Source organism: Caloenas nicobarica, chromosome 4, assembly GCF_036013445.1.
Source record: "Caloenas nicobarica isolate bCalNic1 chromosome 4, bCalNic1.hap1, whole genome shotgun sequence".
Taxonomy (NCBI): Eukaryota; Metazoa; Chordata; class Aves; order Columbiformes; family Columbidae; genus Caloenas; species Caloenas nicobarica.
Window position 1 is genome coordinate 1629290 of NC_088248.1, and position 15811 is coordinate 1645100.

The 15811-nt window shown below is 42.4% G+C and overlaps 1 protein-coding gene across 4 annotated transcripts in view; it reads right to left on the reverse strand.

Annotated features, from left to right (window-relative positions):
- WRN (WRN RecQ like helicase) overlaps positions 1 to 15811 on the reverse strand; it is a 41493-nt gene that overhangs the window by 2070 nt on the left and 23612 nt on the right. For 3 of the 4 annotated variants that reach the window (XM_065634743.1, XM_065634745.1, XM_065634746.1), the window contains 15 exons: positions 15227 to 15404; positions 14512 to 14693; positions 13199 to 13300; positions 12745 to 12837; positions 11719 to 11860; positions 8787 to 8957; positions 8613 to 8707; positions 7052 to 7127; positions 6833 to 6906; positions 5859 to 5940; positions 5481 to 5593; positions 4481 to 4595; positions 3424 to 3549; positions 1794 to 1956; positions 535 to 749 (listed from right to left, as the gene is read on the reverse strand). In XM_065634743.1, the coding sequence (XP_065490815.1) occupies positions 535 to 749; positions 1794 to 1956; positions 3424 to 3549; positions 4481 to 4595; positions 5481 to 5593; positions 5859 to 5940; positions 6833 to 6906; positions 7052 to 7127; positions 8613 to 8707; positions 8787 to 8957; positions 11719 to 11860; positions 12745 to 12837; positions 13199 to 13300; positions 14512 to 14693; positions 15227 to 15404 (1927 nt within the window). The remainder of the gene's footprint in view (positions 1 to 534; positions 750 to 1793; positions 1957 to 3423; positions 3550 to 4480; positions 4596 to 5480; positions 5594 to 5858; positions 5941 to 6832; positions 6907 to 7051; positions 7128 to 8612; positions 8708 to 8786; positions 8958 to 11718; positions 11861 to 12744; positions 12838 to 13198; positions 13301 to 14511; positions 14694 to 15226; positions 15405 to 15811) is intronic. The other variant, XM_065634744.1, reaches the window with a different exon arrangement.

The following is a 15811-nucleotide window of genomic DNA, read 5'->3' on the forward strand; positions in this document are numbered from 1 at the left end:
AGCAACTGGGGAGAACTTAGAATATCAGCTGTTTCCTCCACTGCCATGTATACTGTAAATCCAGGATTTTACCAGGGACTGCTTCCCAAAGGGCTGGACAGCAGCAGAAAATCTTCCACTGTACTCTGAGGCCACTATTAAACTGCAGTTGTGACGGTCCTGCAGTGGCGGACCCCCAGGTACCTGATCTGCTCGCTGGGCTGCGTGTCCAGAACCTGCCAGAGCAGAGACAGGCAGGGAATGCCACAGATGAGCTCCAGGGATGTGTTTAACAGACCACAGCGAGGCTGCGCAGGGGCAGCCCCTTCCTAGGGTGAAATTTTGCAAGAGGAACCCTCTGGTTCTGCTCTAAGCATCCCTCTCAGAGCAGAGGGAGGCACAGACCTACTCAAAGCTGAGGGAAAGGTGGGTTGGAAAGACAAGAAACACTACATGCCACTGGGAACAGCAACATTATGAAAGAACTTTCAGTCTGCTCCTACAAAAATGCAACATTCTTTCCACAAAACCAGCTTTTTATATCTTTTTACTCACTTTTGTTTCATTCCACGAGGCACCTTCCCCACTTGCTTGATGTGCTCCCGTTTTTTCCTGCTGCCCATCTGACCACACCAACTTCTTTTTGACACTTGGGCCATCCTGAGACTTATTTCTGTTCTCTTTCTCCAACAATGCAATGGTCATCCTGATGAGATACAGTTCAATATTTGCAGGAACAAGCTTTCTAATTATGTGAATTTTGGTGGTGTCTTGGAAAAAACATAAATACAGTATTATTTTCAAGTCCTCTTGCTCCTTATTCAGCTTTATGTTCTGTAACACATCAGTTGCCCCTCATTAAAGCATAGGATAGATTAAGGTATGGAAAAGGCTAAAAATATAAAACACAGGGGTCTATTCATAAGAAACCATATGAACTCATGGGATAAATCCCCACCTCATTCACACTCAATCTCGCTGTCCTCAGATTTAGTCTAAATAATATCAGAATTGCCTGCCTCTAACTGGTCCCATGGACTATTTTCTCTTGAGGAAGGTGGTATTACAGCGGCTCAGGCCAAAAAGCCTCCTGCTTTCTGCCATTCTGCTACAGAAACTGGCAGAGCAGGAAATTCCAGAAAGCAAACAGTCTGGCTGGGCCTGGAACTACTGCTGAGAAGATGCATTAATCCACAACAGGACAAGAGTAACGAAGCGAGGAAGTCAGAAAAGTAATTAAGCTACTAGGCCAAGATTCAACTTCAGGTCACTCATTCTCGGAGCCACCAGTCAGTCCATGGTTCTCTTCAGCCTCTGAATGAGCCCATGGCACCACATGGTATGAGAAGGAAAAATATCCTCTTCCCACACTATTCTGCCTCTTCACCATGAACAAATAAATACCCAGCAGAGAAGTTTCATTGGGGAAATTCTACAGCTATTATTAAGCATATTTTCTGTAGATGTCAGTACTTATGGGAAGACTTTGCCAGGCTGATTTTTTTTTTTTTAATCTTGAGTAAACACAGGCTTAAGAATGATACCCAAATCTTTTCAACAATATAGTGGTGGATCTATTAAGTGTTACTCCCCTTTGTTCTTTAATAAATCACAATGGCCTTATTTTATTAATAAAACATAAGCTCTAGAGAAAAGCAATGACCCTGGCACTGCCAGACTCTGCCTCACCACAGCCAGACTTCCCAGAAATAACTGGATCTACCTAAAGCAGCAGCAGAGCTGTCAGGTTTTTTGTTCCCTTCACCTGCACGCCACTACCACGAGAAGCTTCAGGTCAGGGCTGCCATGCTCACCGGAGGCAACGGGAGGATTACGGATAACATCAGAAATGATCTGTTGAACGTGGGGAGTCAAACCTGCACGCTGCAGGTCGAGCGGGTAGCCAGCTTTCAGTGCTTGGAACAGATGTGTGCCAACCTCTGATACGGGCAGAGATCTGGTCTCACTGATGGTGCTCTAGGGAAACAAAGGCAGAAGGAATTGAGATGGCAGAAGCGTCCAAAATACAACTGAGAGCTCAAAACCTGGCAACCTCCCATTCCCAAACAGCAACCGGGGAATACTGGCACACAGCAGCGCAGCAAAGCTCCCCATTTCTACCACAAAGGAAACGGATGCTCTCACCTCACAGCTAAGCCAGGATCAACACAGCTCCTACTTTGGGAGATTGGTGTCCAAGCCTCAGATGTCTCCTGCTGAGGAGCTGCAATGCACCTGACCTTCTGGTGGCCCGTTCAATTGGTAACATCAATGCAGAACATGGATAATAGAGCCAAAAAGTTCCCCCTTATTTTCTCATCTCTTAAATGATTTTTTCCCTTAAAACATTTGCCTTGAGGAGACACATCTCAAATTTAATCTACCTAAACTTGCACTTTTCAAGGAGAGATTTTTAACTAGTTGTCTTCCTCAAAAGAAGAGGTTTCAAGCATTACTGATTTTTCCCCAGACAATACACACACTGTGCATGTAATCATAATTATTACTGGATACAGAGCATCAAGTTATCTGTCAATTATACAGCTGTTCCTTGTTAATTAGTCCTTAAGTGCACTTTTAAGTTAGGGACTATCTGACACTGTTTACCTGTACTCTTGGGAGGGGCAAAACAAAACTCAAAGCAACTTCAGTTTCCTACTGTAGAGTGAAAACACAATAAAAGTCTATCAAAGCAGCTCATGAGGCTCCTCTTCACAGGATATGACGCCAGGTCAGCCACACACCCTGTAGCACTTGAACAACTCTGATGCTTCAGGTAACTTGTCCTCAACTTGTGTTCACAGCAGGCAACACAACTTGCTGAAATCTGAACTAAAAGGCCACAATAATCCTTCGCACTTATACTTGAGTTTTGCAGTGAACCTTCCTATGAGCTTTGTTTTGTGAACATTCAAGTCTTTCCAATGGAGATGGCAAAAAGGATTTGCCATCTAAATGAATAATAGGGCTAGTGAAATTTATTCAAGTGGTTATTAACCTTACAGATATACTGTATATAGAGCCCCATGCTTAGTGTCCTTCCAGATCAGGAAGTTTTGCCTCTATGTTCCTACTACTGTGAGAAGAAAAAAAAAAATACAGCAGCAGGCAGAACTAACACTTGGAATAGAAACACATGCTGCACAGCTGTACTGAAACACACCAGTGAACAAACAGCAACATTTCTGCCCCATGCCCTGCCAAATTACAGGGGCCTTGTATCTCACTGCACCCACCTCCCAGCAAGCCCAGTTTGTCATAGTTTTACTGGTCCAGAGAGGGAAGCTGGATGAGCTACCATTTGCCAGGAAAGATATTGCTCCAGTGTTTTAAAGCAACCCCTCCCCAGCAGCGAGCAGAGATTCAAGAGGATTGTAAGTCCCCAACCTACAGACCAAATACCCCTCCAGCCATTAGTTTTCATGAGGGAAAGGAAGAGCTCACCACCGAGAGGTTCTTCTCTTGGAACAGGACATAGGTGACGTGCTCTGAGGGAGAGAGGGCTCTAGTCTGCCGCCAGGGAGATGCTTCTTTCTGATCTTCAGATCCAGACGGGGGGAATGTGTCCGACTAAGTGAGATAAAGAGGATTGAGAAGGAGTATATCCCAGTAACAGCCAATGGATCATCCTCCCATTATCTGGAGTTCTCTGAAAAAGCAGAGATGGGGTTATTCATCTCTGAAGAGGTTGGTTTTGACCCTAGAACCTGTGTTCCTCAAAAAAGCCAAAGCAAAGAGGGAATCAAAATGAACACTCGCCTGCTCCCATCTCATTAAAGCAAGCACAGGGTTGGCCCAAGGGGCTTGCAAAAAAAAAAAAAACAAACCAAACACCACCAAAAAATGCCCCACAAAACCAGTGTCCAGGTCATAGAGCTTCTTGCTTGTTGCTCACTACACAATATTCCATCAGAAACTGTGGTGTTCTGTTTGCTCTTTAGTATGGAAAAATCCTTCATTTATTGTAATCTTTTGCTCACAGATTTCTTGAAAAACAGGAATGCTTTTGGTCTCCAATCCTAGATCACAATAGCTTTCTGTGAAATGAAAAAAACCACTCCAGAGTCATCTCAAGGATTACAGAAAATAGTGTTGCTGCTCTACCTGCCTTCCAGACTACATAAATCCCTTTAACTGTAGATTTACATAGAAATTAAGACCCTGAAAGCAAAACTGCTTCCTAGTTCCACCATTCCTCTGTGCCACAGCCCCTCCTTGGTGCTACTGCCACAGCAAGCGATGAGAAGCCATTCTACAGAAAGTCTTGGACAAAAGAACAACTCTGAAAAGAAATCCAGCTCAAGCAGGAGTATGTCCAAATGCTGGAAATCTAAGCTTTTCTGCCAGTGTCCTCAGGAGAAACTCTGAGGAATCGAAGTCCTGCCCTCAGAGGCAATAAGTCATGGAGAACGAACATTTATTCTCCCTTTGGCCTCCAACCCCAAATCACAGCAACCAGCTACAAGCTCTCAATAATAGTAGACACTTCAGTAAATTGTACCTGCAAACCATTTGCTTGGCAGAAATCCTTAATCTCAGCCAGGAGAGGGACCAACATGGTGGATTTTGCTTCAGATACACCATCAATTCTCTTCACATTCTCAACGGTTGTAGGCCTGGTTTGGATGAATAATGAAAGCTGTTGAAACATCCTATGCAGAAGCTTTGAAACATCACGTGTCTGTGAATGATGTGCTTGCACTACAGCTCTATCAGTCGTTACTTTCCTGTGCCATCGTCATGTCTACAACTAAGTTAGCTCAGTGTTTGCCCTTTTGTATCATGAACCTTGACTACAGCAAAAGCTTCATGTTTTCTGTTTAATACTTTGGAAGGTCAGTTAACCATGTCTACATTTATTTAATCTGCCAAGAGCACATAACCCCAGATATTCTCTATAGAATAGCAACATATACATTCCAAAAGTAGCATTACCTAATGGCTTTTAGTAGCTGGGGAAGGCACATGAGACGCATTATACCCAACTGCCCCACAAAACTCTCACAATGAGAAAGTGGTGGTTTTTTTTTTCCCCTCACCTCCTTTCAATACTTATGTAACAGTAAATTGTTTTTATTATTTTATGCTACAGAGCTACCCACGCAGGGTGAGGGACAGCTCCTAACATGTAGCTGGCCCTTCTCAGGATAAAGGCGTGCTAAAATGATCAAAACGCACTGGAGAGAAGTTGGAAAGGTAAAGACTGGTAGAAAACATGCACCTTCCCCCATTGGTCAGCCTGACAGGAGGTTTGGTTACAAACACATGCAGATTTGGCATTTAGGGATTTTTAATCAAAACCAGAACAAAGCAGCAAGTCTGATGTCAGTAACTAATTAACTTACAGCAGTCAGTGGTCTACAAGGGTATTAGTGCAAACAAAGACCCTCAGGAAAAGAGCAGCTCCTCTCCCAACAAGGCACACTCGCACAAGAACAGCAGAAAATGGGTTTGTGACTCAGCTTTTCAGTTTGTACAACATATCTGCATGCTGGATTTACCTTATTCGGGCCATGTCCACCAGGATCTTATTGGTTGCCAAGACAGCTGGAGGAATTTCCTTCTCATTAGCTACCTTCTGTCTAGCTGTCAGCAGCTTGCCGTACAGAGCAGTCTGCGAAGGAGAACACCCAATTCTCTTAAATTACCTCGCACAGGTATAATTACTACATGAGGGAAAGTTATAGCTTCCCTTGTCTTTCTACTAACATATAAAAAGCCTGCAATCCATTAATTCATCTTAACACCTTGAAATTCTCTTCTAGGGCTCCTCTTCAAAAGATGTTTGTGCTATCCAGAGCTGCCCAAGCCAGCTGCTGCACCACAAGAGGACTAGGGGACCGCAATTCACAGATATCCCCTCTCCCCCAATAACTTACCTCTAGTTCTTTTTCTCGGGACAAAACAGCAGATTCTGGGGGCTTCAAAGGAGAAGATTTCACCCGCAAGTGCTCTGGAACACTAATGAAAAAACGTTTACCTCTGATTAGACTGCTATGATTATACCACAATCTCTGTTAGTGGATAAGCTAGAGCAAGAGCATTCTTTCCTAAATAGAGTGTGAAATAGCACTTTTTTTGGATTGTAGCTGTCTGTAAGATCATTTTTCTCCATGTGGCTACAGGGGGAACTGAACTGCTCAGACATGCAAGGTGGGTTTAATCTGCAGGATCACACAAGCCAGGAATTACTTGCTCTGCTTTTTGCAGAAACTTATTTCTTTTGATCTCAGGGAGCCTCAACTTTATCTCTGTCTTCTCCAGACCAGGGTAGAAAGGCAGAAAGCCAGACTCACTAACCTTACATGAGTTCTGCCAGCTTTATGAGCTACTCACAACTTCGCTTATTTGCAAACCATCCAAAACCAACCATTCTCCATTTCTTGTTTTAAATCATCACAACTTTAAACCCCTTACAGTTTCAACCATCACACAGAAGACAGACAAAAAACCCCCAAACTTCAGCCCAGTAAAGATATCCAATATGAATCTGCTATTGCTCCTATTTAATCAACATTTGCTATTTTTCTTGCTATTGAATTCGAAGTAATACCAGTGAGAAAGTTTGTACTGCAGCTATTAAAGCTTTCTTTGCCTGGGACACGCTACAAGCGTACTGAACGTTAATGCAACTTGCTAAATTCCACCAAGCCTGTTCAATGTTGTAATAGTTCAATGTTTTGAAATACAATGCAGTGTACAGCAAGTTTTAAGCGCTTTTTCATTGTGTAATATATTAAACATTTTTATGGCCACTTTGCAAAGGAATTATGGTTTTAAGGATCATCCTACAAACAGTATCCTAGTAACGCAGTCAAAAATCAGGTAATTGTTTTAATTTAGAATACTGTACCTGTTAAGCGTGTTATTGCTTCTTGAAGGACTTTTACCTTTTCCCTCATATGAAAACATTTCAAACAGAGAGAGCTATAAGAAAAAGACAAACAGATGCTGATTTACCAGTCTCTCCCTTCAGTTTGCCATGAGCACCAAAATATTCATTTGTGACACCACAATACACCTGCAAGATTTTTTTTTTAATACCAAAAAGAGGGGCTGTTCTCACACCGACCTGCTTGACTGGAGACCGTGTTGTCCCTTTGGTGTCTGTGGAGCGCTGCGTCGAGACCACAGGGAAAGCTCTGCTGCTGCAATCAAATTCATCACATCTTAATCCAACCAGACCGGGTCATTTGTACAGTAACACAGCTATTTTCAAAAAACATTTTGCTAAGCAAACTGATTTGAACTTGGTACAAGGATATCTCTAGCAAGAGTTGTTATCAGTTTTTTTAAACTAGAATCAAAATTCTTGGTGAAAACTGTGAGGACCTCAAAGCCTGTTGATACCAAAACTTGAGCAAGGAACAAAGATCTTGTATTACAGAAGACAAAGATTTTTGTGACGTTGTTTAAAAAATAGTTTTAAAGATCCCATTTCTGAAGAAAATCAACTACAAACTTTGTTTTGCACTAAGCATCCAGCTTTTGCTGCTGCTCACTGTTTAATACTAAGCAATACTTTCTTTTCTTCTAGAAGACCTGTAGAGAGCAGCTGCAAGAGCCACAACAGCAGAATACTAGAAGGCAAAAAAAAAAAGGTACTTTGTCATTACCTGATTTACTTTTTTTTTTTTTAGTGATACAATCTAGACACCAGAGCAGGCATCCAAAGGCCAAGACCAAAAAGCTTTCCTGTGATATTATTTCTTGTCACAGTGAAGCCTCCACAACCTCTAGTTCACCATCTTTCGCCTCAAAAGGAATGAGCAGAATGATGGTGTGTGCAAGCCAACACCATGCTCTTCATTAAATAGAACCAGAAGCAAAAGATTGCAAGCAAAACTCCCCATTTTCTTGGAGCTATGAACTCTGATGACAAAACCCACCACTAACAAAAAAGAAAAACAACCACTTTTGCAGACACACTCACCAAGAGTCAAAACAGCTAAAAATTTAAAAAAAGAAATTTGCAAACAAACTATTACACATTTGTGTTGAACCAATTCTTATTACAATTAAGATGTTTGTTTCACATTCTTAAGTTTTAATAAAAAGTAGGTCAAGTGCATAATTGGGAAGGCAAGTCACTAGCTGCTCTACTTAAAGTGTCACACTTAACTCATCAGCATTAGAAATAAATAAGTTTCAATGGATTTTCCTCTAACAGTTCTTGTCTTTAGCTGATAACTTTATCCAGGAGGATGCATTTCCACAACGATGCGTTTCCACAACACGCTTTCACGCTACCTAGAATCACTGATGAACAAACACTTTGACTAGTTTTAGCTGGGGAAGCCAGGAAGGGATTTCTCCAATGTACATCTCCCCAGTAACCTTCCCAATTCACACAGCTGCTCAATTAGCTCCAGCAAAGACCTTGGTGATGAAGCAGTGACAGACTGAAGCTGGAGACAACAGGTCACCTTTCACACCAGCAGTCAAGAGGTGTCTATCCCAGAACTCCCACTGGCTTTCTTAAATTATTTAAAATACCACCTAAAGGAAAGCTTTGGCTAGAAAAATCAAGTGCAGAAGTCTCCTGTCCACCCTAGCCATCTTCAGAAACTGGTGATCAGATGTTAAATTAATAAAAAAAAATACACTCAAGGGAAGACTTGCACTATAATTACCTTCTAGGAGGTTTCTGCAGATTAAGGTCTTCGCTGGACTGTAATAGAAGACTTGGATTTGAGGCAGATCCAGCTTTTAAGAGCCAATTTCTACCCTGTAATAAATAAACAATATGGCTTAGCTGTAGATTACTCAGGGGGATCTTCGAGGAGCAGTTTCACACTAACACGTACCTTCTGGGTAAGTGCACACGTGGTTGCAAACTTGCTCTGCCCAGAGACTTCTTTGAGGAATCCTTCCAGTATCAACTGTTGGCTGAGCAGCCTCCACCAGCTCTCCGGCCGGTCCTTGCCACTACCAAAGAGACGGTGCCGGCGGAACCTCTCTGGCAGCCGCTGAGAGCTCTGAAATTATTTAAGGATTGGTCAGACTTCTCCAGTCCTTGTGGAAGGAAATCTCCAATACAACCAGTAAACCAAAACCCTGAGATAAGAGGAGCGCGTCCTCAAGAATGTTTCCCCAGCGTAGAGTCAGAAACCAAAGTTTTAATTCAATTTTACACAATATCCACTACAATAACCACAGCTCAACGATAAACCATGGCTGTTGCTTTGCTCACGTCACCTGAAGAGCAGTTTCACCTCTATTAACCCAATCCCCTCCCGCGCTTTCTGCTGAGGCTGGGATGAGATCACAGCTTTATTTCACAGCAAGACCCCAGCCAAACCCAGGCTCAGACCACGGAACAGTTCCAGCATCTCCCATGGCACACAGGGGAGGCTGTGGGGACCACTCTGCCATCCCCAGCAGCGGTGCCATCTAGTGCAGGTGTGTTCCATCAGTCCAGTCCCCTTGACATTGCTGGAGTTCAAACAGAAGCAGTTACCCATTCTGGTTTTCATTAAAAAGAGCCTACTAAAGAAAAAAAATAAATGCATAAGTCCTGTTTAAATCCCAGGACAGGGGTAAAAGCCAGAAGCAAGCTCACTGCAGATGTCTCCTCTAGTCCTCCTTCATTGCTAAGTGCTTTCTGTTTGCTTTTTTAAAACAAAATTTATTTCATTTTTGTTTTTAGAAGTTGCCAATGGTTCAAGAGTCTGATGGGTTCTCAGCCCGCCCCCCCAACAGACAATGGGCTCAAGCCCCTTTCACAAGCAGCGAAACTCTTGGCATAAACCTGGAAAGTCAATGACTTTTCTGAATCAGGGACGTAAGAGGGAATCAAGCACTAGCAGCTAAAAGCATCTTAGAAAGAAGCTGCAATTTATTGCTAGAATCTGAAGTCAGAGGATTCAGGCTTCAAACCCTGTTATTTGTAGAGCTGCTGAATCTCCCTCCACTGAGGAAAGCTACAAGTATTTGTTTTAATTACACATGTGCATATATACAACAATCATCTAACCTCCAGAGCAGCATACACATGTGTATATACAGATCTAACCTCCAGAGAGCGTACACGTGTGTATATACAGGTATCTGCAATGCTGGTTGGATAGGGACATCCCATGGGAGGAACGGAGGGAAAGAAGGGGATAATGTGACCAAAAATTACAACCTTGGACAACAGGAGATGACAGGGCCCACCTCTGGCCAGTTATGGGGCTGGTTTTTACCACCAGTTTTCTAGATTCCTGCTGGTATTTCCATCAGAACCCCTCCATGCTAAGCCAGCTATTAAGACAAGCGAGTCACCTACTCCGCAGGCAAAGAGAAAGCGCCAAGTCCCATGTCCCCTCTTGTAGAGAGCCCTCATTCAACTGTCAGCATGGGCTATTTTCAAGCATGACGACATCTCTAGGCTTTTAGCTATGCCAGTCACATTTAATTACTCTAATGGGTGCACATTTCCAGAGCACGGTTTTGACTTGGAGAACAAATTCAATGATGGAAATATCTATAAAAGGAGTAAGATGCCAAACAGAAAACTTGGTGGCCATATTTGGGTTAAGTATCATCATGTAAGCTTGGCATAGGACCTACCATCAGAAGTCAAGACAGCTATTTCAACTGCATACAAATTAAATGCTAGAGATACCACTAAAAGCCACTCACGACCGGCCATGGAGATGATTAATAAAGTAATTTCTAAAAGAGCTACCAACTCCCCTGTTTGCTGAGAAAAGGAGGCTATTTTTTGAAGTTGCTTATTCTTTGTTCAGCAGGGGTAGTATGAATGAGAGCTGCCTTGACAGACATGTTAAAGTTTCCCAGAGGACCTTGCTTGTTTTCATGGTCTGACTCAGCTTTCAAGAATAAGGTAAAACCCAGTCTCCCTTGTGCTCCACCCAAAGCCTGCTGGAGGCCACCTGTATTTTGCAACAAGATATCACTAATCTAAGAGCATGAATTCTCCAGAAACTGTCAACAAGCTTTTACAGCAACACTCGACAGCCTCGGACAGATAGTGCACCTAAACTTATAGTGATGTTGATGGAATAATTCATAGATTGCAGCCTCCTTTCTAACCAGATGCAAAGCAAACATACTTTTTGAGGAAGAAGCTATGTCAGCCCAGAGAAAGTATTTGTGTAGGCACTAAAATGTTATTCTGTATTTGCAGTAAAAATCTGACATGATCTTCACTTCTGCCAGTGATGTTTAATAAATTAACAATCAAGACTACCTTAAAATCTTTAACAATGTATTTTTCCCCTAGACACACACTTGTGTGACTATTAACAACCTTCTTACTAAAAGGAAAACATAGGGATACCATTCACCCAGTTTTATCAAGTACTCCAGGTGAGGTTTTCCCTAGATTGTAAACATAAGTGATTCTGTTCTTATTCCTGTATTTCTAGTGAGTTTCTCCCCTAGTATTTCAAATGTGCAAATATGAAGACACATGAGTCATTTGCATTCACATTTATATTCATTCTACTGTTCTACTTGCTGTCTTGCTCCAAAACAGCCGGCAGCACAAAGCCAGAACATAAGCCATCATTTACTTTATTCAAACATAAACCAATGGATTAACAAGCAAAGATGTGTTTATTCTTCATTCTGAAAAGGCTATTCCTTTCAGGATATATTCACAAAAAAACCCCCACTTGGTACTAAATATACATCTATGTGTATGTACTGTTGGTATATCAATGAAGATGGACACCGTAACAGTCCCTCCACTCTCAGAACACGTACAAAAATATTTTTACTTGTACTTACAGATCCTCGGAGAAATAAAATGGGAACTTTGGTTCCAAACTTCTCTTCCAGGGCACTCACTGCAGACAGCAGCTGATGCGCTTGCTTCCCAAAGTCCTGCAAACCGCCCTCTGAGTCACTGGAGGCTGCAAAACCAGCAGCTCTGAAAGGTACAAAGAAAACCAAGTTTAACATCCATAGAAATCAAGTCCCCTCGCCCTTCTTTCAAACACTGCTTAGCAAGCATAAAATACGCAGTTTAATTTATATAAACATGAGACCAAGCTAAAGTCCAAATCACATGTGGTTATGACAGCTGCACAACACAACACTAAGCCGTTCTTCATGGTGCTCAGTGTGATATCACATTGTCTCTGTCATCTTCTGAATTTATCATTTGAATATTTGGTCTGTTTTAGGCATCCAACACATTTCTTCAATTGCACCTAGTAGTAGGGTCTTCTGTCTTTTTTTGTTAAATAAACACTCAAAGGGAAAAAAAACCAACTGCAAATAGAAAGAAAGAGCAACTCCATTAAAGATTTTTCTAGGTTTGTTATTGCACGTATCCCTGATGGAGGTACCTTATAAAAACTACTGGCACAAATCACTTCAAAAGGAGGAGATAAAGGATTATCTATTCCAGCAGATTTCAGTTCTGCACCACAATTTCACTATGTGGCTCTTGACCAGCACAACAAATTATGATGTCACAAAATTATCTTATTGATTAGTTTTAGCAGAAGCCAGAGAACAATTTCTTAATCCTTGAGCATGCAGGAAATGTAGCAGAATCAATAACATCTTTGCAGAAAGCAACACAAAAACACCTTGTCTTTGATCAGGAAGCATCAGGCTAGGGGCAAGAACAAGGAATCATTTGTTGTAACTCCAGGGAAAGCATGTAGGAGAGTGAGGAAGGTGTTTCTACTCATACCAGCTGCAAAAATCAGACGCATAAAGAGTCGGTTCTTTCAGACAATTTGCCTTGTAGTCAGCCTGAGAGAACACAAGCTCCTGCACCTGTCTTTAGGGAAGAAAGCTTACCTGGATCTGCAATTATCACAGCATTCTTCTGTGCCCGTGATGCCGGAGGAGACCTTTCGAAGCTGTTTGTCTTCAAAATGAGACAGGATGATTCTACCCAAGGGAATGTAGGGAATTAAATGAAAGACCAAGAATTTACACATAAAATTCCTTGCAGAAAACAGAGTTGAAATCAGTATTGTTAATTAATTCACTGGGGAGCCAATTATTTGGCCTTGATTCCTCTAAAGAAAGGGAAGTTTATTTTTTTAATAGTAAATAAGCACCACTTGATGTATATATTAATATAAAAATGCTGAAGGTCTTATTTCTTTATACTGCTGTTTAAATACAGAATAACGCTTTGAGTAAAAGGAGCCTTCTGGTCACAACTTCCAGTTGTGACGAGGTCGCAATGGCTCTTATTGAAGCTGACTGAAGTTACATAAAACATGAAATGAAAGGTAGCACTCACTTCCTCCTGCAGCTGTTCGACACAAGGTAGGTCTCTATTTTTGCTAACATCTTCAGTTTGTACAACCGGAACTTTTCATTGCGTATCTCACTGAGAAGATGTCTGTCCGACAAAAGAAACAGTTAAGCACCTTATATACTGACCACTGTTCCCCTGTCCTACATCAAAAATGACATGCCAGACAGCTGCCTCAGTCAAGTTCAGCAGAAACAGATAGAAAAAGAAATACCCTACTAAAACTAAACCTAAAATGCCCACCTGTTTTCCATAAACTTGATCCCTGTAGCATGGGGCATACTCAGAACAGCACCATATTCATAGTCTTCTGAACATAAAGATTATTCTAAACGGGACGGACAGAGGTAGAGCAAGCTTCTTCCAACCCCACAAGCTCCTAAGCTGCAGACATCCACACCACAAGGCACAGAGCACTGGAAAAAGGCAATTTCCCCTCAGTCTCTAGTTTTTGGTCAAGCTCTCACCACTGCCACTTTACAAAATAAATTAGGATATCACCACTCTTCTTTCAGGAAACTCAGGGGCAGCATGTTAGGGCACATCTACCTGTGGCCTGGTTTAATATCCGTTATATTCATCACTGGAAGCATCCAACTGAGGAAACAGCATGGGAGGATGTGATGGCTGTAGGGAGCGCTCGCTCTGCCCTTGCTCTGAGCTGCCGCACAAGCCAAACCAGAGCCACCGTCTGCACTAACCTCCCTGTGCCACCCAGCACGCAGAACAGGCCCTTTCTGCAGGTGTTGGGCTCCACATGAACACAGCTACACTCTTTCCAGCTCAAAAATGAGCAAAGCAAGTTTGTCTTCCTGCCTGGAAGTGGATGGTTTCACAGGCTCTAGCCATCTGATGACACAAGTCATCACCTGTATGATGAGAACTCCGGTCAAAAAGGAAACTAAAAAAAAGTTTCCTTCATTTAGACATCTAGACAAAGGACAGAAACCAAGTAATTCTACAGTATCTGTACTCAAGGGGTGATGATGGGTCTAAAAGCAGGTTGGACAGGTCTAAAAACAGGTCAGGTGATTTACAAGAGAAGCAACCAGGTTTTGTCACTGCCCACCTTGCGAGATACCTTCAGGAAGCAGAACTGGAACAAGGACAAACTCATCAACACCAGTGTACTTATGGATTATCTTCCAGAAAAAGCACAGAGGACTTCATGCTGCATGTATGCAGGAAAGGACTCGAGGTCCTTCTGACAAACCCGCTGCATTTTCAACCAAACCCACCCTGCTCCTTTTGCTATATTTTGCCTATCCATGTCAAAACGGCTGTTTTCAGTCATTTACCTGTTCAAGGCCAAGTCCGTCCCAGTCCACAGGACGTGACAAGAAGCAGGAAGCCCATCACGCCCAGCTCTCCCGATCTCTTGATAATAGGATTCCATCTCCTTAGGGGCACCGTAATGAATAACAGTGCGGATATCTGCTTTGTTGATGCCCATTCCAAATGCCACTGTAGCCACAACACACTACAAAACAGGAGCCACATGGGGAACATTTTGAAATGAGCATCAAGAACATGCCTGGATTAACGCTGACACAGCTGTAACAACCTCTTGCTAGGGGCTCCAGATTCAGCCCGGATAAACTAGCTTCAAACTCTGCTTCTACAGTCCTGGTGATAAAAATGTCTGATTCTGGCCAGAGCACAAGCAGAGGTTTATAAACATGAGAGCGATGGTGCGTTGTGGCGAATGCTTGAGTGTCTTCAAGCAGTTATTCTCAAATAGAGGGCACAAAAGCTGTTCTGAGGAGGAACACAAGCAGTCACAGCTTAACTCTTCTCCACAATTTTCCTCAGACATGACTATTTAAGAGACTTGCTAAAGAGATTTGAAACAAACCAGGAATCTTTTTACTGTCAGCATTGAGCAGCAATTTCTTTGCCCAGAACTGGAGATAGAGCAAATGGGAAACGTGCTGATACTTCCAAATTCTTTCCTCTACCGGAGACTCCACAATCATGAAAAAAAACAACAGGCAGACTTAGTTTCCTACATACCTGAATTTCATCCCTCATGAACTGATGATGGGTCTCTCTCCTCTGCTTGATTCCCATACCCGCATGGTACGTGCCACAGGCCACCTTCAGTTTCATCAGCTCAGATGCAACCTGTTCCGTGGCTTTTCTTGAAGGGCAGTAGATAATAGTGGGGCCTTCAAACTCGTAGGTAGAACTGCTATAAATGACAGCAGCGTGTAAAGACACAGCAGAAGTCACCCTTCTGCAAAAAGTCCAACTGAACTTCATGGAAAAGGCAACGTAGCTTTTCCAGTAGTTCAACTTTGAAGACTTCTAAATTTAAAAAGATTTTAACTGATCCACTTGTACACCAGTCGTGTGGAAAAATGGACTGGGGAGTCACTTGGTGCTCCTAAGTTTCTTTTGCAAGACACAAGATTTTTGCCCATATAGAAGCAGCAGGATAATGCCTCTTGATTTCCTTAGTCATCAGGAAATGTACTTTAACAGCTGTCACTTTTGCAAGGTTGAGATGAAAAAAATAGTTTATGGTGCTGTAGAGGCACACGTAGCTTGCAACAAGGAGAGGATAGGGGCAGGAAACCACCCCCTTGGATACACCAC